This window comes from Amblyomma mixtum, chromosome 8 (assembly GCF_055824585.1).
Source record: "Amblyomma mixtum isolate Tamu chromosome 8, ASM5582458v1, whole genome shotgun sequence".
Taxonomy (NCBI): Eukaryota; Metazoa; Arthropoda; class Arachnida; order Ixodida; family Ixodidae; genus Amblyomma; species Amblyomma mixtum.
Window position 1 is genome coordinate 85,271,764 of NC_143019.1, and position 26,392 is coordinate 85,298,155.

The 26,392-nt window shown below is 48.6% G+C and overlaps 1 protein-coding gene and 1 pseudogene across 1 annotated transcript; both read left to right on the forward strand.

Annotated features, from left to right (window-relative positions):
- The first annotated feature begins 236 nt into the window (after nt 1–236).
- LOC149333273 (neprilysin-like) lies at nt 237–6,470 on the forward strand (annotated as a pseudogene).
- Nucleotides 6,471–18,884: 12,414 nt separating this feature from the next.
- Nucleotides 18,885–20,078, forward strand: LOC149333274 (uncharacterized). The gene has a single exon (XM_089556023.1). The coding sequence runs from the start codon at nt 18,885–18,887 to the stop codon at nt 20,076–20,078; it is 1,194 nt and encodes a 397-aa protein (XP_089412149.1).
- Nucleotides 20,079–26,392: the final 6,314 nt, after the last annotated feature.

A 26,392-nucleotide genomic window follows, 5' to 3' on the forward strand; every position in this document is an offset into this window, starting at 1 on the left:
GAGTCTCCCGGGTGAGTACGGGCAGGCGGCGACTTCGGCTACCTGGCAGTCCAGAGACCCCTCACTGCGGCTTGCACTACAATCAATGTACTGGGAGATAAGAGTAAGACAGAAGCGGTTCGGTTTATTCCCACACGCAGAAATCGCAGCACTCAGAGATAAAAGGGATATTCGCGCACAATGCTTACAGAATTAAGTACTGCTTCCCCATTAAATGAACCGGACTTCCTCGCTAGATGGTACTATCAGCAAGAAATGAAACGCGAACAAGACAACTCAGCCACGAACAGAAAGGTGAGCTCTTAGCCAATGAAAGTTCAGTACTTACAGATGGCAATTTCACATCGAAAGCGTAAGGACCCTTCTTCAGAAGTGCTAATCGACCTCGCCTGCAATTGCTCCCCAGGAGCTAATATGCTGCTGTTTTTGAGTTGCCCCCTCATATTTATTGTTCGCGTTTCATTCGTTGCAGGCATTACATCTGTGTGCTGTGATCCCACTTTGCTTTAAGATGCCCCAAAAGGCTCATTCAGCTGCGCAGCCCAAGCGTATTTGTGCATTCCTGAACCAGCGACGGAAGCCAATCAATTTTCAGTCATGAACGGATCATTCCAGCCTATAAGTTGTTCATGGTCACCAGAAATCAGGAACGCAGGAAAGGGAATGTCAATTTACTCTGCTATGTGGCTCTCAGTTCTCAGATAAGATAAAAAAAAACTTATTCTTTAATAGAAAGGAGCAGCTGGCAGTTCCATTGGCCAGGGACAATCTGGAACATATCGAACGAAGGATGGTGTTCGTAAGCAGTTCTGGTTGGCGAGTTAGAGTAAGAAAATTCTATCAGTACTGAAAAGCAAAGAAAAAGAATAGTTATTCAAGGAAAAGAAGCTCCATGCTATGCTGAACATGAGACATCACGGACAGCAGACTGTAGAAGAACCACCGAATTGCATCACTACGCTACGAAAATTAAAACATAACTATGGTAGATAACGAGGCTGCGTTCGATAGATGACTAAATTACATCGTTCTTTAGAGGAGGATCTGCTGGTTAGTGCGCTCTTTTTGTTATGCGCGCAGCACCACCGGGAGACAGCCGACCGCCCTCCCGGGTCAACGCGAAGGCTGCGTCTAAAGAGAAAAGGGAGGCCTCTCGTGAGGCGGCCCTTTCGGGAACGTGGCTGTCCGCGGCCCAAGCCACGGGCGCCGGCGCAGCCAGGTCGGCCCAGGAGACCTGGCACGGACTTCAGCGCTGGGCGCAGTTCCGACACCCGGTCAGTCCCTGACACAGTACCGTTCAGTGAGCCGTCAACGTCGGCTGAAACCTCCTGTGGTCCTGTAGAACAGCTCGCATGTGGTCGAGTGCGGAGATGAGGTCGTGGTGACTTCGCGGCGCTTTTACGGTGCTGCGGAGGATACCTGCACTAAAAGTGTCATAATATCACCGACCGAATCTTAGAAAAAGCGTGTGAATGCGGACAACACATAGAGGAAGCGAAACACACTAATAGCGCCCCATGTATGCCAGATGCGTTGCAAATAGCTTCAGACAGGTGCCATTCCAAAGGTTATCTTAAGGGCAAACAGGAACCACGTCGTACCACAAGAGTAATACAAGCAGGAGAATACGAATGGGACGGAGCGTATTTAGCTCGTGTTCTCAGATCATGAACGGCAGTTTACCCGTATCCCTCACGAGAAAAGTATGGTACAGCTGTATCGTACCGGTGCCCCCCTATATGTAAGAAACCTGTGCGCTAGCGCAAAGAATTGGACTTCTTCACGTACGTCTTCTTACGTGATATGAATGCGGAAGTCTTTTTTTTCAATTCTTTTCTATTTTAATTGTTGTTCATTTTATTTTCCTCTTCAGAAAGACACACTTACTGACTAGCATACAGGGCAGTCCGTATCCCTCACGAGAAAAGTATGGTACAGCTGTATCGTACCGGTGCCCCCCTATATGTAAGAAACCTGTGCGCTAGCGCAAAGAATTGGACTTCTTCACGTACGTCTTCTTACGTGATATGAATGCGGAAGTCTTTTTTTTCAATTCTTTTCTATTTTAATTGTTGTTCATTTTATTTTCCTCTTCAGAAAGACACACTTACTGACTAGCATACAGGGCAGTCGTATGGCAATGGATTTCACCTTTGTCTGCAAGCAGGCAAAGCGCTTTTGTCGCCTCTGTATTACGCGCTTACCTCGGATTCTGAGAGTCCCGAGTGGAATTCTCCGCACCTTCGGAAGAAATTTTATTTTTCTTTGATACTGTGCTTACGTCGTGTGGTCATTTTCATGACCAGTTTGGTGGTCAGAAACTCTGGGTTTCCTTGCCGATGACCTCCATAGTGCTTTGGCATTAAAACGGTTTGTATTACGTTAATAGACAGGAGGAGAGCAGAGTTTGCTGGTGAACAAACGGGAAGGAATGAGACCTGAGTGGAAATTAAGAAGAGACGGCCATGGGATTGTGTAATGCGAAGGCAAGATAGCCGATGGCCGTAAGGGGTAACGGACTGGATTCAGAGGGAAGGCAGCTGCAGCAGTGGGCAGCAGTTTGTGGGAATAAGGCGACGAAGAGCTGGCCCATGACAGGTTTTACTGGAGAGATATATGAGAGAACTTTGTCCCGGCAGTGGACTCAGTTAAGCTGCTGCTGATGATGAGCAACGGCATCATTGGCGCAAGGGGGGCAGTGCGGCCCACTGGGGATAGCCTGTGCCGGGGGAAAGGAGCTGCCTCACGTTAATGGCTGGGCGGCATTAAACTCTTAAGTTCTATTTCCTCCAGGTGCTTCTAGGCAGCCTGACCTCAAAATGTTGCTGGATGCCTCGTGTTAGCAACAGGTATCATAATACAGCAATAGCAACAATAGCATAATCATAGCAACAGGTTTTTAGTTTGTTTTGTTAGTTTCTTTTTCTTTTCCATGTCATTTCGCGCTGCTCGTTTTCTGTTTGCACTTTGGTATTATTGCTCAATTTGTGTTCTGTTCTGTATCCACTCCTGCTTGGGCCTCACGGCCTGCAGTATGCCATAAATAAATAATACAGGCTAGGGTCACGTGACCTGAAAAGAACGTTGTTTCCAAATTGATACGCCGTATATGTACCTGTTCCGCATAAGAGTTGTAGGCAATCTAGACGCATGACATAACAGCTGCCAGTGCGGTCAGAAACTGTGCGCAGAGATACGGCATGGATGTGCGGACGGCACTTTCGCTCTACACTATAAACAGGAATTAGCTAACATATTAGTAAAAAGGGAGTAAGTAATCATCTATAGCACAGTTCGTTTTAGGGGAAGAGTAAGGTGCGCCGGGAGTAGGTTTCTATCACTAAAAATGCGGAATACTCATGGCTAGCTGCGGAAACAAATTCGCTGTTCAAAACATGCTAAATTCTGGCATTTGTGAAGATTTGTCTTGCGTGGTTGCGATCTTAGCTTTATACAATATGCAAAATAAAACAAGACGGATTGCACGCACGATGTTCCGTGGGAGAAAATCACTGTTGGGTACACTCGTGATGGTAAAACGGTACCCATTTTTTTTCACACGATTGAATATGAACGCTTTGTGGTGAAAGCGGTGCAATGACGTTCAGGGTGTCGTAATTCTATTTGGCGGCTAACAATAGCCTTTCAAGTGCCTACCTCCACAACAAGAATACCCTATATTTGGAATGCAGGTGAAGTCTGAATGCTTCATCGGAAACCGTGAAGAATGTGGCAAGCTCACCACGCGCTGGGCTTCTTTAGTTGCTTACGGCCACATTCCTAGAGGGTCTCTTCATCCAGCCTCTGTCCCTTCAACGGCGCGGTGCATCACAGAGGGACAAATATCGTAATTCCAAATTCTGCAACCAATGCCATGAAGTGTGGTTACTAAGAGCGGTATCACCAAAGAAAGGACGTGTTCGGCGATTCTATTCGCCTGTTGAGCGCTCTCTAAAGTGATACACGAGACGAAGGCCAAGGGATTGCGTCGTAACTGGTTTAGCTACGACGGCTGTGAAAGCACAATGCTACGCAAAACAGCGCTGACGGACGGGACGGAAGAAGATGAGACAGACACATGCGTATGTGTTTGTCTCATCTTTTTCCGTCCCGTCCGTCAGCGCTGTTTTGCCGTACCATTCAACATGAACCAACCAGCCCGACTCAGCCCTCTCCTTTAAAGCACAATGCCTTTGTATTAGTGCTTATTCCTAAACTCACCCCGCAGATTTTACAGAAATTGAGGTGTTATTTTTGGTTTCATTGCTCAACTATACAATGTGGCGTAACGTATCGCACGAAGATATTGCCATATGACTACATATTTTATGCAAGAGTGTAAGTCTTCGCCTGATTTTTTTAAATCTATCTGTTGCAGCCTTCCATCGATAACAAGGTCAACGTGCCACCGCCAGCAATGAGAGAACGGACTGGAGTCAAGCCGCTAGTCGTGGTTTGCGTCTTAGCAACGCTTTCGATTGTTGTCGCCGCAGCATTGACACTGTTGTTGCAGCCCCACAATAACGAGACCTCGAGTGATAAAAAGCCAGTCTGCTCGACGATCTCTTGCGTTAACCACGCCCATGCCTTAGGGATCAACCTCAGCAAGGGAAGACCGCCATGCCCCGACTTCGGTCGCTTTGTTTGCTCCGGATGGACCAAGAAGCACGGCAACATAGCATCCACCGTCCGTGGAGAGGCTATTGTCAATTGGGTCATGAGAAAACGAAAGTTAAGCATGCAAGCCGGAGTAATGAGCACCGTACTAGAGAGGCCCCTAAAAATGATGCGCGATTGTGTGAACAGGGAGAGCAGCGGGGACGGCAGTGACCAAGTGCGCGAACTGGTGAACTTCGTCAACGGTCGCATCTTCTCCTGGCCGACTCGGGACTGGGACGAAGAAGAAGTGGTTCCGTCCTGGAGACCTCTGCGTGCACTAGTGGAGTTGGCCGTGCTCTGGGGGCTGCCGCTCTGGTTCCGCGTCGACGTCTTACCGAAGTTCAAAGAGCCACGACGAGTTCCGAGTCGTCGTCAGCGCATCACCACTGGCGATTGTTTTTCAACGGATTCAACATGAGATTTCGCACTTCGAGGACGTGTATGCGTACTTCGTAGAACAGTACATGGATGCCATATTTAGCAAACGGCCACCTGCTCGTACATTCGAGACTTTCCTGCGGGAGAGTGAAACGATGCAAAATGAAGTCTTCGGAAACATAAGTGACGCGGTCCGTTTCAGTTACTCTTTACCCAAGGTTGTGGCTATTCAAGGGATGACATCGATCGCTAACTTAAGCCCCGGGGACTGGGAAGTAGCGTTGCAGTGCGTTAACAGTACTCCGCTGGCAAGTGAGAGCCTGCTCTTGGTAACAAATGGAATGGTTTTGCAGGCAATGGACACCATCTTTAGAACATACACTGCCAGGGAGATCTGGTTCCACACATCTTGGTGGTTCGTACAAATTGTGGGCCCCCTAGTTAGTGACTCGCTGTTCAGCGCAATCAAGACACATCCGCTGGGAAGATCCATCCAGACTGCGCTTTGCCTCTTTCATGTCGAAGCTTCGTACGGCGCCCTTCTAGCCGCTCTCCACAAGACCAGTCTTTCAGCTGTTGAACAAGGCGTTATCAATCGCGTGCTGACAAACATCGAAGAGATAGCTTTGTCCAAGGTGCATGCATCGTCAAGGTTGAACCCACCAGCAAGATCGGCGCTCGCAAATATGATAAAAAAGACAAGAACAGTCTTCTGGCCAGAGAAACACCTCGAAAGCATTGAAGACCTAGAGATATTCTATGGCCCAGCATTCAACAGCTCGGGCAGCTTCTTTCGTGAATGGGTGTGTATGCGAGAGCAGGTGCAGGGTGCTATAGGCACAACTCAGTACGCAGAGGCGAGTAGAGTGCATAGGATGGACACGAATCGCTTGACCCAGTACAACGCTGGTCTGGGCGTAATTTCTATGTCAGTGGGACTACTGGCTCCTCCGTTCTACTATTCTGCGGGTACGAGCGCGATGCTCTACGGCGGTTTTGGCTTTATGTACGCCGAAGAATTAGTGTACACTCTCAACACAATGTTATGTCTTCTAAAAGACGGCAAAGGTTTTATCAACGAAGCAGACAACCGGCTTGCCCTACAGAGTACACCCTGCCCGCTTTGGTGCTCCGCTGTCAATGGCAGCTCTAGGCTGTTCCCCGAACTCGAAGCAATTGACATTGCCTATTCGGCGTACGTTCGCTTCCGGGATGAAACCTCAGATCTACCCCTCAAAGGCCTGGAGACCTATAGCGCTGACCAGTTGTTCTTTATTACCGTATGCCACACAGGCTGTTACGTGGACCGCTTAGGTGTCCCATCAAATTATCCCTGTATGATAGCATTGAAGAAGTTTGCCCCTTTTCTGAGAGCGTTCTCCTGTCGTCGCGGATCCGATGTGGACACCACGGACAAATGCGACTACATCTGAGGAAGGAGAGAGCCGGTGTGAGATCACAGCTTCCGGAAATGGTCTGTTCGTTCATGCACTGCTATTCTGTCATTTGGTTTAAGCGCGCAATCACATAAACCATTTAAGTAAACTACTGCCCATTCATAATCGCTGAACTTTGAAGGAACTTTCCCTATAACCCTTTATGTGGTCGAAACCTATTTTCACGGTGCGTTATACAAAACTCTACTATGTGAGCTCTACATTCCACATGCAGCTTTCGTTATGTTTGTGCAAATGTTCTCGCCTCTTGGTATTGCTGCACGCCGTTGCCCTGATGTATTATTACTCTCAGCCATTGTGAAAATCTGGCTATGAAGTCGCGGAGTAGGATTTAAACTTTGTCGTGAAAATCTTGATAACAATTATGTGCCGTCGGTGCTTTGCGTTTGATAGTATTAGTCGCATTATACCACGAGAAGTCTGGTACGTTGTTCGGTGTCCCAATATGTTTCCGTCTTTTAATGTAGCCAAAAAGCCCAGAAGGAGCTTTTCTCCCTGTCGCATTGCATAAAGAGAGTTTCCACAATTTACTCTACCGCCTCATTTCTGAACAAAAAAAATACAGCATTTTGTGTCTTCTTATTGTTTACCGGCACTATGCCGTTGGCCTTAAAAACGTGTGTGCTTAATCCCCAAAGATGTAAAAATGTCAAGAAGGTGTAGAGGGAATTGCGTATCGGTTGTCGCGGTCAGTGTGAACGTGCTATGATGAATCTGACGAAGGCAGCGCACATTTGCCACCTAACTGTAGCGTTGGAGATACTAGCGGTTTTACGAGCCGAGTGTGTTAAGTTACGCGCGGGCAATGCGCAACTGTCCGAGAGGAGAATCTTCCTGCAACAAAGTGGTCTCGTGTTCCTGTCGCCTGTGTGGCAGCGAACCGTCAGATGTCTTCCGCGGTAGTAGAGGCAGTTTTTTTTTCGATTTTGTATGGCGTCTGAGCTCATACTGATAGCAGGTCGTTGCATGTTGCACAATTTTAAATGCAACAGCCTGAGCGTACCTGGTGTGGAGCCCACTGTGTTACTGACTCAACTGCCTTGAGTGCGCTTCCGTGAGACAACGCTTCCTAAAGAAGGTAGGCCTGCGATAGGACGTTGCAGGCGACTATCGCTTTATCGTGAACTGCTAATCGCTTTATCGTGAACGTTTGCCACGTTTGCCACACAAGCGAGGCTTGTGTACATGCCTTATAACTTTCTTTCCATTTTACACTATGCCTAATGGCAAAGGTATCGCATAAAAAAAAATCTGCCTTCAGTACTGCCTTTATCGAAAAGTCACTTTTTTTCAAAAATAAGATCACAATTGTTTTCAACATCAACCATGACACAACTCAGGAGCCCAATTATAGTCTAACATGCGAAGCACTGAAACTATACTCCTTCAAAAATTGCTGCAGAAGGCGTTGGTTGCAGGTAGCATGACCATCAGACGTTAGCTAGATGTGGTGAGCACTAAGAGAGAAAAATTTTATTCAGAATAGAGAATAGATTAATTCTCAGCAGCCGGATGGTCGGGGCCCCTAGCCCCCAAGCTCCGCTGGCGGCAGCTGACTTGCGGACTAGCTGGATGATCCAGGTTTGCTGGTCCAGGTTGTTGCTGGCTAGCGCCTCCTCCCACTGCTCGTATGTCGGGTGTGGCACTATTAACGTTTTGTACATTTGTCCCGGCATTCCTAATATGTATGGTAGAGCGTGGGGCTTGCTCCGCACCAAGGACAGTATTTAGGGTAGCGTGTGAGTCTGATCTTGTGTAAAATGTGAAGACTTGATTATGTGTTTGTATTCTCCTCCAGTCAATGACATCCGAGGAGGACAGCTGCTTGTGTGGCGGTGAGAAATGTCTTCTTTCTAGCCTAAGGTGTTCTAGCCTGCCACCATGTTATCCTGGGGGGGTATCCACATGGTTTGTGAGAACTTGGGCTAGATCATTCGCCTCCTCATTTCCAGCTAGACCTTTGTACATGCCAACATCATCGCACGCAGCGAAGGTGCAGTGAATTGACATCAGAGGATTCTGAAGTCGGCTGGACACTGAATACTCTCTGCATCCTCCATGAGCAATTCTTCCCTGGGCACACAGATTATAACAAAAAAAGGACCAGCCGCTCATGATCCGCCGAACAACGTTGAAACACACAATGAAGTGCGTCAGTTCAGTCAGAGGTACGCTTGAACACATATAGTACCTCTTAGACTTGGCGCTCCTCGCTCCCTGTGCACTGGAGCCCTGAATTCCATGCTTGTAGTGTATTGTGGGGTTTTAATTGGAGGGATAAATACGTTTTGTCAACATAATTAATCGCGGCTGACATTTCAAGACCGCCGGACCCCACCCCGTGATCGTACGCTACCGAGCGCACGCCAACCACGGTGGGCCTTGCTCAGAGGGAACAAAGCAATGACACTCTGGTTGACAAAAACAGGCATCTATTGCTACAACAATACCAGCTGGCAACAAAATACGCTAAGGAATCGAGGTCGTACGACTCGCGAGCAACGTTACGAGCGAACGTTCACCCACGCTAGAGCAGGGGAGATACTCTACGGCCGGATGGGACAAGACGCGGGAGACATTACCCCGCCCCCCTCCTCCCCCCCACGGCATCGACCCGCTGGCAGAGAGCAGAGCGTCGCGCCTGAACGTCAGCGTGCGTCGAGGTGCCCAGCCTAAGAGAGCTGTCTCCCGCGCGCGCGCGTAGCAATCACCCCGTCCGTGGCGCTCGTGGCGCTGCGACGCCGGCGCCCTTCCTTGTTGGTCAAAGGAAGACGCATCGCGGAGAAGCAAACCACAGGGGACAAGCGAGGCAGCTCCCCACATCCCGCACAACCTTGAAAAGAGCCACACGCCTAAATGTACATGCTATGGAGGATTCTAGATTCTTACCTTCATGAACTTGAGACAGGTCTTGCAGCGGAGGTCATGTCGATTGCGTCCCCGCAGACTTCGCTGTGTTCCGAAGGAGGCGTGAGGGTCTCTGCTGGGACAATTCGCATGGCCCGTGGACTCCGTGTCCGCAGGTCTGCGAAGAGAAGGCAGGTTGAAAATTGCAGGCCAGGATTCTGCAGTAGTCTCCAGGGTAACCGCAGCCAGAGGTGACAGCTTACTGGTCTCGCTACGTACGGCTGCCCCGGATGGATGCGCCGAACAGGATACAGGAAGCTTCGTCGCAGCAGGCGGCAGAGACGATTGCACAGGACAGCAAGCCTGGGTGGCTACACTGGATCTGCAAGACTGCAAGACTGCCGAAATGCGCTCCGCATGCCTTTATAGTGTAGGTCACGGGAGGGGAAACGGTGTCCGCAAGGGCCTCGTGGCGCAAGGCTTAACTCGCTTGCCAAACGTTTCTGGCGGCTCTGCAAACACAAAGTTCGAGTGAAGAAATCATTTTGAACGAGTCTGCTAAATTCGAGCGAGGATACAAAATGGGCGGGCAGCAAAGTGCGCCTCCTCTCAGCACCACGGTCCGGTGGTCGTGTCTCTTCCGACGTGGTGCAGGCAGCTCCGTAAAGCCTTAGGCCTGACTGCCACTCTCACAACGACCGTAAGCAAACCGAAGACCTGAAAAGGATTACGTGAGCGCAGCCGTGAGGAGACATCAGACCACTGGCGTAGCCAGAAATTTTGTTCGGGGGGGGGGGGGGGGGGTGGGGGGGGGGGGGGGGCTCATGTTGCAGCACGGCCTCCTCATAGAATTTGTGGAGGGCAAAACATTGCATTTGTGTGGGATGAAATGAAGAATAATAACTGAATTGCCATTGACAATGCCACAGTGTATTAGATAACGCTACGCACTGTCTAGACAAGTGAAATATGTATTTTTTAAACAAAACAATATATTCGTATGTCTTAAAAATGATGGCAGACATAACTGAACCCAATGCTTTCATGGTTTTGCATATTTAATAAGTAAAGAAAATGCAGACGAGTCTAGAACTATGTCAGTCCGAAACCAGCAAAGCGATGCATGCCGCTGATATCAAAAACGTAAAGGCCATCAAATGAGCAAGTAGAGGAGAAAAATTTTAATGAACCTTTTTCAAGAACCTTTATATATTTGCACATATGCATCGGCCAGAGAAAAATTTCAGTGGCGCTGTCTTTCGTTTCAGTGTACTGCGCAGCAACAGCTGTCACCGGTCAGTTATTGTGAGTAATTGCACCGAAATTTTAGCCGCAACAGCGAGAACATGTATGAATGAGGAGCACTGCAAAATATACATTACGAGTACGAAGATAAAATGGACAATATTGTCTCTCTGAAATGCTCTCTGTATTATAATGCTCTTGCAACATAATGCTCTTTGCATTATAATGTCCTTGCAACATAATGCCCCTTTTTCGTTATGTTAGCATTATCATAGCATGCTACAGCAAAAGCCTCTAGGCAAGAGATGAGCCAAGGAACAGTAAGTTGAGGGCGTCAAAAATTTTTTCAATGTAGAATTTTTTAGTTCCTACAACTCAGTATTTAAGCCAAATATTCAACTGGAAATTGAACTGGGAGTAACTGGTATCAAATGGGATAACTGGTTCCAGCTGGAGGCCAACTGGTACCCCTCTGAAACTCAGTTGGAGTTCAACTGGCCCCAGTTGGGAACCAAGGGGGTTCGAAAACTGGGAAACATCGTTTCCCAGTCGAGAGCCAACTGGGAGGAACTGTGGACCAACTGGGAAGTGGTTGCATTTGTGGGTCAAGTGGGAAGCCGACATTCCCAATTGAGCGCCAACTGGGCAGAAGTAGTCTTGGGTAAAAACCAAATGGGAAGTTTTTTTTACTGCTTGGAGGGACGAAGAGAAGGAAATAAATGCTGCTACATGGCTCAGCAGTCATTAGGCGGATAAATGAACGTACTGGGAAATTAGATTGAAGCTGGCTTAGCGGTGAACATCAGTCAGATAGCACTGGGTGCGCAGCGTGCAAAAATGCTGGTAGGCGCCCTCCTGGCGAATAACGCCACTTCCCTCAAAACTCTGCATTGCGTGTTTAGCATGGGAAGCGCTGCAGCGAACATGTCGTGTGCCCGCGTTATTAGCAATGCTATTTTGTTTTCTTTTTTTAAGCCCGCTCTCTTTCTTTCTCCGGCCCGTTGTGACAGACGTTTCGGGAAGGTTAGTATTATAATTATTTATTTATAGCTGTCCAACCAGTGAAACGAAGTTCTACTGATGAGACCATGATCACCGAGATATGCCGTAAGCCGTGACTGCCGCGGACCGGCGGCGGTGCGGAAAGCGCGGTGAATTGTCTACGCCGCTATCGCGTTGACGTTCGTACCGTATTTATCAATAATAACGCAAACTGTGCACGCCAATTACAGCTGTGAAAAAAAAATTCTACAACCTAAAAATTAACCAATTTTTCGTGTCAGAGTAAGAAGACTACTAAGAATAAAAAACGTAGGATACAAAACATGCGTCATTTTCGCACACTCCGCATGAGGCTAGGGTCAGCCATGGCGGCAGTGGTTGATCACACGGCATTTCTCATCGTGTTTCATGCGACTTGTTTGAAGCACCTCGACATAGAATAAATTATTCGCTTATTACTGCTGGCGAGATTGTTCAACAGTTCTTTTCTTGATGGAGCTGAAGGAAGTCGATTTGCTTGCTTTTACTACTCTGCGAAGTGTACCATTGAGTACGAATTAGGACAAGTCTTTTATCACCGGATGGAATCGTGACCTTTCCAGGTGCGTACTCAGTTCGCTCATTGCAGTGTATTTAATGCTATTTTTGCGTTCGTAATGAAAAAATCGTAACGCATTTATCGGGACGTTATATTTTTACGCTCACTAGTTTGGCTGCTTTGCCAAACTAGCTGTGTATTGAAACAAAGGCTGGTGATGTATGCAGCTGACCTCTACTACCGAAATGCGGGCATGCGTTTGAATGGTGTGCCGACGTGCGTGTGCAAGCTCACTCCGCTCAGCACGGCTGCCTTTTAGTGCCGCAAGGGCAAAGTTTGAAGCTTCATAGACTTGCATCGGTAAAAATGGCGTAAATTACTGGGCTTGTTTGTACTGGTTTGGTTAGTTTGGTTTGGTTTGGTTTATGGGGTTTAAAGTCCCAAAGTGACTCAGGCTATGAGCGACGCCGTAGTGAAGGGCTCCGGAAATTTCTACCACCTGGGGTTCTTTAACGTGCACTGTGATCGCACAGTACACGGGCCTCTACAATTTCGCCTCCATCGAAATTCGGCCGCCGCAGCCGGGGTCGAACCTGCGTCTTTCGGATCAGCAGCCGAGCGCCATAACCACTGAGCCACCGCGGTGGTTGCTGTGCTGTTCTCTTGTTTGTCACCTATAAAAGTGAACAATTATGCTTTTTTTGCAGCAACCCTGACCTATTGGGATCGGCAGAAGAGTATTGATGCCACCGCAGCTATAAACCTGACAATAGTGCTCAACGAGAAGATTCAAGATTCAGTGAAAGCGGCAAGCGCAGTAAAACACTGACACACTCTAAAGTCATCTGCAGTGTCTTGGGCTCCCGTGATGATCACCTACTCGTTTGTAGGTGACAAAATCCAGGATGACTTCCGGCGCCGATGGTTTTTTTGGTCAGCGGTGCGTGACCGTTCAAAAAAATTTCGGGGGAGGCTGAAGCCCCATAAGCCCCCACCTTCCCACCCCCACCCCCCTGGATACGCCCCTGCATCAGACCCATGCGGTGGTCCTAACCTGCTCACTGCGCAAAGCAGCTTCTGAGCGGCCGGCGCCCACCTTAGCACCCACCTTAGCTCCGCGCTTTTGTTCTTCGCTGCAGAAAAATGCTTTCCCGGAGCGTGAAGAGGGTTAGTCATAATTTGCGGATAGGGCTGCGAGTCAACCCACCCCTTGCGTTGGAGATAAGGACTGGAGTTCACGATCGGGTTCGGCAAGTTCACGGTCGGGGCTCCCGCAGGCAGAGGTGTAACGGGCTCTCGGCATGACTGCTACTTGCCGGGCGCGCGACGCGCCGTTGCGAACGTTGTATCAACGACCGACAGCAGCTCACCGCCTGCGCCCAACCGATGTCAATGACAAGCCGCACGCGGAGCGTCGCACTGACAATGCGAGCTCGCAAAGCGCCAGCGTCATAATGCCGTTGGGGCGCGTTTCTCGGGGCCGGCCTGTCAGCCACCGGCGTCAGCTCCGCGCAAATTCAGCCTCCGAGCACAGAATCCCTCCACGACAAAAAAGTAGTCCGGTGCTTAAATGTTTCTTGTTATGTAAACAAGAAGCTTATCAAGAGAAAAAAAATTATAACCTCTAGAATTCTGTTATGTGGATTGTTTGATATAGTCAAACATTAAAAAGCTGGTTTCGTTTACAGTTGCGATTGGACAGCGGAGTAATACAGGACGCCACGGACCGCGGCCCAATGTTAGTAACTGCTGTTTTTTTAAGTTATATCCTACTATAGTATTATTTGTTTATGTTCATAACAAGCCCCGGGTAGATTAATGCCAAAAATGAATCATTTTTGAAGGTCGTTGGCCAATGCGGAGTTGCTGGCCGATTTGAATACCGTGATACAACCTAATTTTATACCATGGTCGCTTTATTTGCTGCCTGGTCGCCGCTCGCATAGCTGGCATTTCCTAGCTCCGCTGTTGAAGGCGTCGCGGAAATCGAGCGTATCTTTATTTTATTTTATAATTTTATTTTATCATGGGACAGGTTCACAGTTAAAGGGGTGATGAGAGTAGTACCTTTTACAGCGCTGACCAGTTCAGAAGCTCCCTCAGCTGCGGTATTTATGCGAAACCAGGTAGGCTTAGCGACGACCAGGGCCGCCGGGGAGCCTCGTAGTCATGGAGGAAAAAAAAACTAGGAGGGAGCGCGCTCAGCCTCTGGAAGCCATCCTCCTCTGACGCACGCAGCTGCCGAGGGCCCTTTTGCGCACTGACTCTTGGGAAATAGGCCCTCCACAGTTACCAGACTGCCAACCAGCGGTACTTTTTAGTGAACGTCCGGGCTCCTATGTAGCGCAGAAGCGCAGCGCCTGTGTTGCAGTTTTGGCGTAATGCGTACCGAGCTCGAGGTTGTCTGAAGGCCCGCCCATGGGCCCGCCGTTCTCCGCTATTCTCGAGGCACAAGTCTCGCCGAATACGCTCGCGCACATACGCGGTTCCGACGTGAAATGCAGCAGTGAAGTATTTCTCTCTCTTGCTGTCGAGAGAGAGAGCCGGTGGCTTTACCTCTGCCCTTGCGCGGGGTCTCCCGGTCACTGCGCACATTCGCTTACAAAAAGAAGCAAACTGTATGTACATAGCCACGCGCACGTAGCGTCCTGTCTCGGACTAATCCCGTGCGCGGCACACTGCACTAGCGGCTGGGGTGGGGCGCCCGGCCGCGTATACCGTCCGAGGTAGCACCCACGGAGCGTTCGTGTCACGAGTGCACTACCTGGCGAAGAGCAAGCGGTAAGTCAAGCCCGCCTGTTCGATGAACGCTCGGAGGCTCACCATTGTTCTGTCACGGGTGCGCGCACTGCCGCGCGGCCACAGGAGCGCTTCGAGACTGTTCGGGATGATTCCCAGCGCCCTGTATAGTATATTCTAGGCCCTATACACTGTAGGCCGCGAGCATCCTGCGACGCGGCACTGCAGAAGAGGCACAGCGAAGGAGCATGTGCTCCAATCTCTCCACTGCGCCGCAGTCAGACACTCGGGGATAGTGGCCGCTGCGGCGAGCGAGCAGTTTGCGCTCACCAGGGAGCCGTCAGTGAACACAAGCAGAGCGAGAGAGCGAAACCGAAACCGAAATCCGGCTAAGAGCTACCGCTGCCTTGTCACGTGAGGGCCTTTTCCCCATGATGCTTTCCATTATATTTTTTATGACTAGGCTTCCAGATTGTGACGTCATGCTCCCTCCTATAGTCGGATACAACTTAAGTCTGCAGTGAAGTTCCGCCCACATTCAGCTTCTGCGCGCAGAATTCCTCCACGACGAAAAAGTAGTCCGCTGCTGAAATGTTTCTTGTTACCTAAACAAGAAGCTTAGAACAAGAAAAGTATTATGAGCTCTATAATTTTGATACGTGAATTGTTTGATACAGTCAAAAATTAAAAAGTTGATTTCATTTACTGTTGCGATTGGCCAGCGGAGTAATACAGGGCGCTGCGGACCGCAGCACAGTGTTAGCAACAGCCGTTTTTTTTAAGTTGTATCCTACTATAGTTTTTTTTTTCCCTCCATTGTTCGTAGTTCATCGCCGGGCGCGCCCGCAGACGTCGTCGTTGCCGAACGCTGGGCATGCTGTCATTGCTCGAATATAGCAGGTAGCCTCTCTGATAGCATGGCTGTTTTGTCTTTTCTGGTGCGAATGTGAAATACATCGAGCCTGCAGGCCGGCCGGCAAGCCTAGACCCCGTTCGCTGGCGTCATAAAAATGAGCTAAACCCAGACAACACCAAACGTCCTGAGGACGTCCTCAAATGGTCAAAACGTTCTCATCCCGAACAGGACATTCTGAGCACTTTTTGAGTGCATCACAGCAAAATGTCCTCATGAGGATGTCCTCAGTTTGTACTTCGCGGAACGACTCGAGGACGTAAATTTCTGAAATGTCCTATAAACGTCCTATCGCAGGACACTATTGTGGCGTTGAACTGAGATGAAACCAGCTTTATCTCTCGCACTCGGCTTTCATTTCGTAAAAACCTCAGGTTTATTAAAAGATACCTGTGTACAATAGAGATGTAATGTAGAAAACCATTGTGCCGCCGCGGTGGCTCAGCGGCTATGGTGCTCGGCTGCTGACCCAAAAGACGCGGGTTCGATCCCGGCCGCGGCGGCTAGAATTTCTTTGGAGGAGAAATTCTAGAGGCCCGTGTACTGTGCGATGTCAGTGCACGTTAAAGAACCCCAGGTGGTCGAAATTTCCGGAGCCCTTCACTACGGCGTCTCTCATAGCCTTAGTCGCTTTGGGACGTTAAACCCCATAAACCAAACCAAACCAAACCAGAAAACCATTGTGACTGAACATATTATGTACCTTCAGGAGATATCTTAAGTTATTTTGGTTTTCAAACCTGGTCACATGTACTGCATGCTGCTGATGGGGTGGCAAATTTTTGGGCAATTTGTTGGATTGGCTATTCCACTAAGGCGACAGAGTTCAACTCCTGAGAGAGTTATATAGTCATTGCTGTAGGAAAATATTGCATGGAGAATAACCTGTAACTGCCAACCAATATGATGAACAAACCAGCCACTTGTTGAGTATGCGAAACTTTTGCAAATTTTGCAAATTCTCTGGAGAAAGTCCTCCAGAGAAAATCTGAGGATGTCCCTAGGACATACTGAGGACGGACAACAGGACTAAATGAGGACCTTTTGAGGATTAGAAGAGGACGTCCTCAGGACAACACAATGTCCTAAAAAATTAATCCTCAGGACGTCCTGAGGATGTACTTGTGTTGTCTGGGAAGTGAAGGAAAGTAGTAGAATGTCACGAGAAAAAAACTCTCAGAAGCCATGCTATCTTAGAAAGAAGAAATTGTTATCCTCCAGAAAATTAACAAGATGTTTAAATATTTGAATCATTATTTTGCATGCTCTTGATCTCAAAGGTATGGGTCAATATAGTTAGATGGATTCTGTTTATGATATGACCACAGCAGTCTTCCAGTCTTCAGCAGTACATAATGGTGATAAGATTTCGAGATTATGCATTTCATGATTATATAACTATACTCTTTAGCATTCCTTATAAATTTGCCATTTATAGCAATTCCGCTAGAAGATTTTAGTTTCAAATCGATAATGGGTAAGATGCCTTGCAAGTCGGACATAGTGGGATCCATCGCTAAATGATCGCACGTACAGTAGTAGATCGGGACTTTGGATAACATTGGATGAAGGAAATGGAAATGAATTAGCGAAGGTATCATTAAATTTAGTACAGTAGCACAAAGGTGGTCTGGAGCAGGTTCGCCGGTGGGTGCATTATACACTTTATTGATGTTTCCATGTTTTATTATCTTTCAAAAGCGTTTTGGATTAGTCTTCAGAATGTTCAGGAGGATTAGTTTAAACAAGGTGGATTTAGCCGTTCTCGTTAATATGCTGAAGAAGCTGTCTTGTATGCTGTCCGATGGGCAGGTTTCAGTGAATACTTCGAATCTCCTTACAGTTGAGGAATTTAGTTCAGTTAAAGCGCCCAGTCACTGTTGTTTAGGTCACGTGTCCAGTCTTCGTGAACCGCCCATCAGGACGCCCCGGTGCACTCTCGCCACTTTCGCAAAATGCTGTTCAGGCTGTTCCTCCAGCAGTGATGTCGAGCCCGAAAGGAGGCCCCAAGTGGTTGTGAAGGTCAGACACCTGCACTGCACAGCTCTCCGTGGGAACGGAATGCCGAAGCTTCACTCGCACATAGGGTTCCGCTCAGGGGAATACGAGAAGTCTCTTCAGAAACGCGAGCACACAGGAGCCGTTGCTCGCTGTAAACAACCTCTGCCGCGTCCGCCGTGAATTACACAGAGCACCGCCTCCCGCCGTCACCGCCGACGCAGATACCATGCCGCTGTGCCCCAAGTGGACGGCCGTGACGAACCATCCCAGGCAGCGGACCGCCGTCTCTACGCCGCGGTATCGAAGCACCGAGGAATTCGAAACGTAAGAGCACCACGAACCCGTGGGAGCAGCCGGGAAGAATTGTCCCAGACAAGCGGATGTCCATGTGAAAACCACTCTCTCGAAGCTCGGAATATTTCGAAGCGTATACCTTGACCAATGAGCCAGCTTTTTTTTTCTTTGTTGTGGTCCTCGACTTCCACAAAACGCGGCAACAATATGTGCGGCGTAAATGTTAGAGAAGTAGCCAAAAGCTTATGAGAGGGCCAAACTTTGCCACACAAAGAAGACTGGTAACACAACGGGCGTTGCGCCCATGTCTGCTGTAGTTCGGCACCTGTAACCTTGTGGCCGGCTTTTCTTGTTTTATTGGTTTTAACAGGTGAAAAGAAAAAAATAATCGGGCTCGTCCGGGATTAGAACCCGAAACCTCTCGCACCCTAAGCGAGAATCATACCCCTAGACCAACGAGCCAGCTTTTTTATCTCTCTCTCTTCCTGTACACATACATAACTTACGAAGAAAGGGTATAAAAAGGTGCAAGGAAACATCATGACAAAACAGTTCCGACAAAACTGTACAAAAAGATGACATCGATTTCGCGGGAAGGAATCGCGCCTATAGGAGCTGGCGCCGAGCATGGCTGGCTCGTTGGTCTTTGTCCTAGACCAACAAGCCAGCCATGCTCGGCGCCAGCTCCTATTTCAGTAGCTAGGATTTAAAGCACTACACGCCTGAAATGCTAACCCAGTGTTTAGATTTTGGCCGCCGCGGTGGCTCAGCGGTGATTCCACTTCCGGCTTTCGAGCGAAGCGGTCGCGGGATGGATGGCTCCCACGGAGCGGTTTTTGCGGCGCAAGCCAGCCGCGGTAACAGGTTTTTTGCTTCTGGTGCTGATGATTATCAAGTTATTCTGCCAAATCTGCCTACCGGTCGCATCGTCGCCAACACCGTTTTTATGCACGGTGACCCAAGGGCCCGTCCGTACCGTGTCGAAGATTACCGGGACACTTTGGCCGAGCTCGGTGCGCTCACCGACGTTTTAGCGTTGGGGGCGTACCAGATGAACCATGTGTGGGCGGTGACGCTGACAAGCGCCGATGCTGCCCAGAAGCTACTTTCTGCCTCCGATGTCAAGGTAAAAAATTGTCGTTGTTTGCTTATCGACCCAAATAACCGGGAGGTTCGCTTGAAGCTGCATTGGCTGTTGCACGGAGTTACAGATGAAGATGTCCGTGTGGCATTGGCGCCCTATGGGAAGGTGACGGAGGTGACGCGAGAAAAGTGGCGTGCCCTAGGCGTTACGGAGAAAGGTTCGACGACACGCACAGTTGCACTAAAATTGAACGCGGGAGTAAAGATAGACGACATCCCCCACCAGCTGAAGATAGCCGGAGAGTTGACCCTTGCCGTTGTGCCGGGCCGCGCTCCGCTTTGTTTGCGCTGTAAGAGCACTGGGCACATACGTCGAGATTGCCAGGTGCCGCGATGCAGGCGTTGTCGCCGCTTCGGCCACGAGGACGACCAGTGCCCCAAGACGTACGCCAGCGTCGCGGGACCAGTGGATGCAATTGATTCCTCAGATCACCTCATGGACGAGGCAGACTCGGAAGAAGCAGCAAGGGCGAGCCTCAGTTCGGCGGCCGAGAAAGGCTCATCGGACACCGGAAAAGATAAGCACGCTGTCGTCGCAGACGAACCCGTCGCCGAGCTTCGACATGATTGCCCAAATGATGGGGGTGAGAGAGCGCAGACCAGCAGTGCTGACAGCAGCCTTCTCAACGTACCCGCTGTGACTCACAGCGAACCGGAGCCAATGCAGGGGACCGATACGGACAGTGCCAACTCAAGTGGAAAACGAGCTCACGATGCAGTTGAAAAAGTGTCGGGCCCTGGTGCGGTCGGGACGGATGAACCACCAGCCAAGACGACTCCTGTACGGCGCCCTCCCTATCGTCCTCGCCCGAATACTTCGGTGGAGCGGAAGAAGGCGGAGACACCGCCTTTGCCGCCTTGAGGGATTCTTTGTGCCAAGGCACTCAGCAACACAGCCCAGTTGTGAGGTAAGCGCCATGCCTCCGGTATTTACTCCGCCTTGGAAAAAAAAAATTGTAATGGATAAGTCAATTCGTGTCGCGACTCTAAACGTTCGCGGGCTTGCCTCTAGGAGGAAGCAGAGTCAATTGTACCGATTGGTAAGCGACTTTGACTTGGACTTTGTAGCAGTGCAGGAGACAAAGGTTGAGGGCGATGTGGAAACCGAAGGCATGGTGCACCGATTCCTAGCGCGATACTGCGCTGTTGTGAGCCATGCCGTGGGTACTTCTTCTGGGTGTGTGCTATTTGTGCGAGAGAGCCTTGGTCCAAAAATTGAATCTGTAATAACTTTCCCGTCAGGTCGCCTTATTATATGCGATGTTTCACTGTTTTCTTCAAAGTGGCGAGTCATTTGTTTGTACGCGCCAACTGTGGCCGAGGAAAGACGTCAATTTTTTGAGCAGCTGAAGCAATATATTCGCTGTGACAGGCTCCTCATTGTTATTGGTGATTTTAACTGCGTCCTTTCAGCCCATGATAAAACTAGCACCCGCCCATACAAAGACGCTAGCACCACTCTGCTAAGCGAGATAATAAGAGACTGCAATTTGGAAGATGTGGCCGATTGTCTTGGCGGTGGGAGAGCTGCACAGTATACCCATTTTCAGGCATCCAGTCACGCTCGGCTAGATAGAGCTTACGTGAGCCTTGATGTAATACCACTTTGCAGGCAATATCAAGTGAGTGCTGTTTCATTTAGTGATCATTGCTTAGTCAGTTTTGTAATAGGTAGTGCAAAAGAAAGAAAAAACAGTTTCGAGTGGCAGTTGTGGAAATTAAATTCAAAGATACTCAACGACGAACAGTTCATGGCGGCTATAACTAATCAATTTCAAGAAATGAATGTGATGAATAACAAGACAAAGAGCGAAAAATGGGAGAACTTCAAGCAGGCAGTCAAGATGAAAGCACTAGAGCGATCGAGCGCTATATGCAGAGAAAAGCGAGAGGAAGAAAAAGTGATGCGCAGGAACCTGGAAAAATTGATAAGCGAAGAGTGTCGAATGCCCGGCATTTTCATGGACGATATTCGAGCGCTAAAGCACAAACTAGAGCAGTTTGACGTCGAAAGATACCGTGGTGCTCTGGTCAGAGCAAGGGCTGATAGGCTGATAGCGGGAGAAGCACCTTCAAAGAGAGCGCTGAGCTCAGAGAAGTGGCATGCACGGCGCAACCAGATAACGGAAATTGAACATAATGGAAAAGTTAGCGATACGGCGGAAGACATCGAACGCGCCTTCTACGAGCACTACCGCGCTTTTTTTGCCAATTTTTCAGTCGACATAGATCGTTTCAACAACGATTTCCTGTCATTGATGCCAAGGTTAGACGACACAACGAGAGACATAATAGAGGCACCTATTTCAGCCGAAGAAGTGCGAAGCGCTATCGAAAGCATGCATCCGGGGAAATCTCCAGGACCAGATGGTCTGACTTCAGCCTTTTACAAATGTTTAAAAGGTGCTCTTTCTCCAGTGTTGGCGGACGTGTACAACGAGGCATTCGATAGAAATGTACTACCCCCTTCTTTCTCGTCTTCCCACACGGTCCTCATACCGAAGTCAGAAGACCCAGTTGTACTGCGCAGAGTGACGTCTTACCGACCCATTTGCCTCACGAATTGTGACTACAAGATAATGATGAAGGTATTGGCTAAGAGGCTGCAGGCAGTTATTCACGAGTTAGTGGGGCCGCATCAAACATGCGGAATTAAAGGCCGGACGATTTCAACAAATATACACATAGCGCGAAGTATACTCGAGTGTTGCGACGCAATGGGTACACGTGTAGCAATGCTCCAAATAGATTTGGAGAAAGCGTTTGATAGGGTGCCTCATGATGTTCTGTTGAGTGTTTTAGATTATGTAAATGTCGGTAGAATTATAAGAGACGGGGTTTCCATGGCGTACCGGAATTGCTCAACGCGGCTAATTATCAACAAGGTGGTGGGAGAGCGCATCCAAGTCCAGCGCTCGGTGCGCCAGGGTTGCCCCCTTTCGCCGCTGTTGTTTTGTTTGTACATTGAGCCCCTTTGTTTAAGTGTCATAAAGAGTGATTGTGTACGTGGTTTCAAACTGCAGGAAGCGGAAGTCCGTCTCTTGGCTTACGCAGATGATGTAGCGATGTTCTGCGCCGACACTGAGAGTGTCGCGCATGCTGTCCAATGTGTAAAAGGGTTTTGTACTGTTAGTGGTAGCGCTGTAAACTGGTCTAAGTGCCTGGGATTCTGGCACGGGGATTGGCCGGCGACTCCAGCCACTTTTGGCAACATGACCTTCGTTAGAACTCCAGTCAAATACTTGGGTGTGCCCCTTGACTGTTACAAGGATAATGAATCGTACTGGAGGAGAGAAGTGGACAAGCTTCGAGATAGAGCAAATAAGTGGAATGGGTGGAATTGGTCGATGTTTGCGAAAGCCACAATTTGCAACATTTTTTTAGTTAGCAAAATTTGGTACACCCTCCAAGTCTTGCATTGCTCAAGGGTAAACATACAAAAATTTCATCGCGTGTTCGCCGTTTTCATTTGGGCATCATCTTGGGAAAGAACAAGCCGCACTAATTTGTTTTTGCGAGTTCGGAATGGAGGACTTGGTTTGGCGCATTTGTTTTTGAGACAAGTGGTCAATCGCTTCTTTTTCTTCAGGGATGTGAACCATCCTTTCTTACGTACTATCTGTCAACTTCGCTTGGGGATGCAACTGCCTAATATGGTTGTGCCCGTCGGGAGTTTGCCTGGCGGCGTCCATGTCTTTCTGCGTGAAGTCGTGATTTCGTGCAGGTTTCTGTCAACACGGTTTTCACTTGAATATCTGAGCGAAGTCAATGGGAAAAAGCTCTATAAAGATCTCTGCGATGTGGTTCTGCCCGTACCGTTATATCGGTCTCTTTACAGAGCAGGCCTTGGGAAGAACGTTTTAAAGCGCGTGAAAGCAATGTCAACCCCAGCTGGTGTAAAGTCCTTCTTTTTAAACTCCATACGGGAACTCTCACTGTAAAACCGAGGATGGTCGAAAGGGGTTTTTTTTGTTCCATGGGGTACACATTGTATAATATGCAGAAAAGAAGAAACAATTGAGCATGTGTTCCTGCAGTGTTGGGATGCTGTGTTCCTCTGGGATGTGCTCCAGCGTACCATCAAAAAAGAGTTTCCACTCGACGCCTATGGAATTCGTTACTTACCAATAGAAAGTGATGACGGAACCCCTTTTGACTTGATTATGTTAATGTGCTTGCATAGTATTTGGAAATGCAGAATGGCGGTTCGGCACGCTGATCCTGATGTAAGACCTGCACGACTGTATTTTAGAGAAAGCATCAGAAACTTTTTTGAGGAGCAAAAGTTGCAGGAATGTGTCCCAGAATGGCTGTCACGTTTGGAACCGTTATTGTCGATGAAGGACTTTTAAGTACGTCCGCACAAGGTGTGCGGTCGTTTTTAACTTAGTTGGTGATTGCGGTTTGTTTTGTATGTACATGTGAATACCGGAAATAAAGAAAAAAAAAGCGGTGGCTCAGCGGTTATGGTGCTCGGCTGCTGACCCAAAAGACGCGGGTTCGATCCCGGCCGCGGGTGCTAGAATTTCTTTGGAGGAGGAATTCTAGAGGCCCGTGTACTGTGCGATGTCAGTGCACGTTAAAGAACCCCAGGTGGTCGAAATTTCCGGAGCCCTCCACTACGGCGTCTCTCATAGCCTTAGTCGCTTTGGTACGCTAAACCCCATAAACCAAACCAAACCAGATTTTGTACTTTTTTTTCTTGTGCGGCAACAAGAAAGAGCTGGGGCCGTTCCGTGCAGTATTAACAAAACTGACTTTCCGTAGACGAGATCAGAAGCATTGCTTTAAAAAGAATATTTGAGCTCATCGAACTTTGTGCAAGGGTTACACAGCCTACGGGGTAGGTGTTCTAGGGACCACTTCCCTTGCATTTAGGACTATTTTGTAGCGACAAAAAACGTTGAATGTTAGCAGTGTCTTCGTAATCCCTACGACTTGCACTATTCGCACCAGTAGAGCAACTCTTTTGCGGACCTTTCATCGCAACAAATGCTGTGCTGAATGTCTGATATATTTAATCAGAATTGACCTTGCGGACTTGTTTTTAAAGCAAAAGCTTTACTGGCGTTGTCAAGCCAAGGTCGTCGGCTCTGCAATTTGATCTTAAAGTGGAGGAGCTGTGGAGGTATGGCGGTCACGTGACATACCACGCACTCGCCACAGCTGCAACATGGGTCTCACAGACGCCGCCGCTGGCAGCAGCTGCCATCTTAGTGCAGTGGCGCATCGCTTAACCGGTACACCGCTGCGCCAGGAGTGGCGTGAGGACTGTAGAGAAAGACAATATATAGATTGGCAAATATTGTATTTATAGGGATTAGCCCATTATCGCGATAGCGCCATACCTTGAAGGCGGAGTCTACGTGTCCCCTTCACATTTTTTTCTGATTTTTTTGTTTCGATTCGATATTTAGCTTGCTGCCTAGAAACTAGGTTGCTCACAACAAGGTATGGAGATAGTGGTGACGCCGCAGGAGCTGCGACAAATCTGGTCTTATGCGATAGTCATCATCATCATCATCATCAGTCTGACTACGCCTACTGCAGGGAAAAGGCCTCTCCGATGTCTCTGCAATTAACCCTGTCCTTTGCCAATTGCGGCCGCCGTATCCCCGCAAACTTCTTAATCTCATCCACAAACCTAACTTTCTGCCGCCCCCTGCTACGTTTGCCTTTTCTTGGAATCCTAAGGACCAGCGGTTATCTTGCCTTCGCATTACATGCCCTGCCCAAGCCCACTTTTTCCTCTTGGTTTCGACTAGGATCTGATTAACCCGCGTTTGTTCCCTCACCCACTCCGCCCTCTTCCAATCTCTTAACGTTACACCTATCATTTTTCTTTCCATAGCTCGCAGCGTTGTCCTTAACTTAAGCTGAACCCTCTTTGTAAGCCTCCACGTTTCTGCCCCATAGGTGAGTACCGGTAAGATACAGCTGTTGTATACTTTCCTCTTGAGGGATATTGGTAAACTGCCATTCATGATCTGAGAGAACCTGCCATATGCGCCCCACCCCATTCTTATTCTTCTAGTTATTTCCCTCTCATGATCCGGATCAGCTGTCTCTACCTGCCCTAAATAATATTTCACTCTTAAGGAGATTTAAGCGTCCCTAAAGATTTTTTTTCAAGGGTATGGGGCTGGGGGGTGGGGAAGCAGGGAGGTCACTCATGCTGTGTTTACCTCGCCCCCCCCCCCCCCCCCCCCCCCCCCCCTGTCCGCCTTTATACTTCGCTCCATGCCACCCATCGGCATACGACACCCTTCGAGGCGTCAATCGCTGGACATTATACAAATATAAGGCGCCTTTAAGCACACGGTACTTACCCTTCGTGGTAGCACAGTGGCTACGGCGTTCCGCGACTGTGTTGGGCAGGATGCACGGGTTAGAAACCCGGCCTCGGAGGCTGATACCCAGGTTGGAGAATGGGTTCGAAACGCCCGTGTACTAAACGGGTACACGTAAAGGGACACCTTCCGTAGAACTCCCCTGCGGAAATGGAGCATTCAATAATACTACTACAAAGCAAAGGTAACACTATTAGCAGTGCTCTAACTACAAAATAAAGGGACTAGCGTAAAATAAAAAGTAATAATACAAATGTAAAAAATAAACAATTTAAAATAAAAATAACATCACTGTAATTGTAATATAATACTAAAGTTAAACAATACGTTATATCTGTTATTAAGTGTGGCGTGTATTTCATGCGTTGATATTCAAATATGTTATTGTGTTAAGTTTCCGATATGTATATACCTGGGGAGATGGTGCATTTCGTGAAAAGTGGTGGTGGCTGGGATTTAATATATTTGTGGATTGTTTTTTATGGTGCATAAAATTGTTATTCCTTCGCGGCGGTTGGACGGAGGAAATAAACATTTAGTATGGCATTTCTTTTTGGTGGGCTAGCACTTATAGTGGCCATATTCCCCGAATTTAGCCGCTGTGTATTTGTCCATTGGTCAGTCTAATGCGCTGGCTTGCATAGGTCCTTAACGCCGACGCACTTTAAGCATCCAGAGGCAAGTATCCAGGAATCAACAAGGCGGCCTGCATAGGCACTTGGAACCACGTGACCAGGCGACGTGAGGTCACCTGATCGCACTCTTGTGTGTTGTATGCTCGACAGCGCCTACGGGATATGTTTTGTCGGTACGCCTCCAGGCCACC

Excerpts from the sequence above, each read along its gene's own strand:
- LOC149333274 (XM_089556023.1), top strand. The coding sequence starts at position 18,885 with ATGGATGGCTCCCACGGAGCGGTTTTTGCGGCGCAAGCCAGCCGCGGT.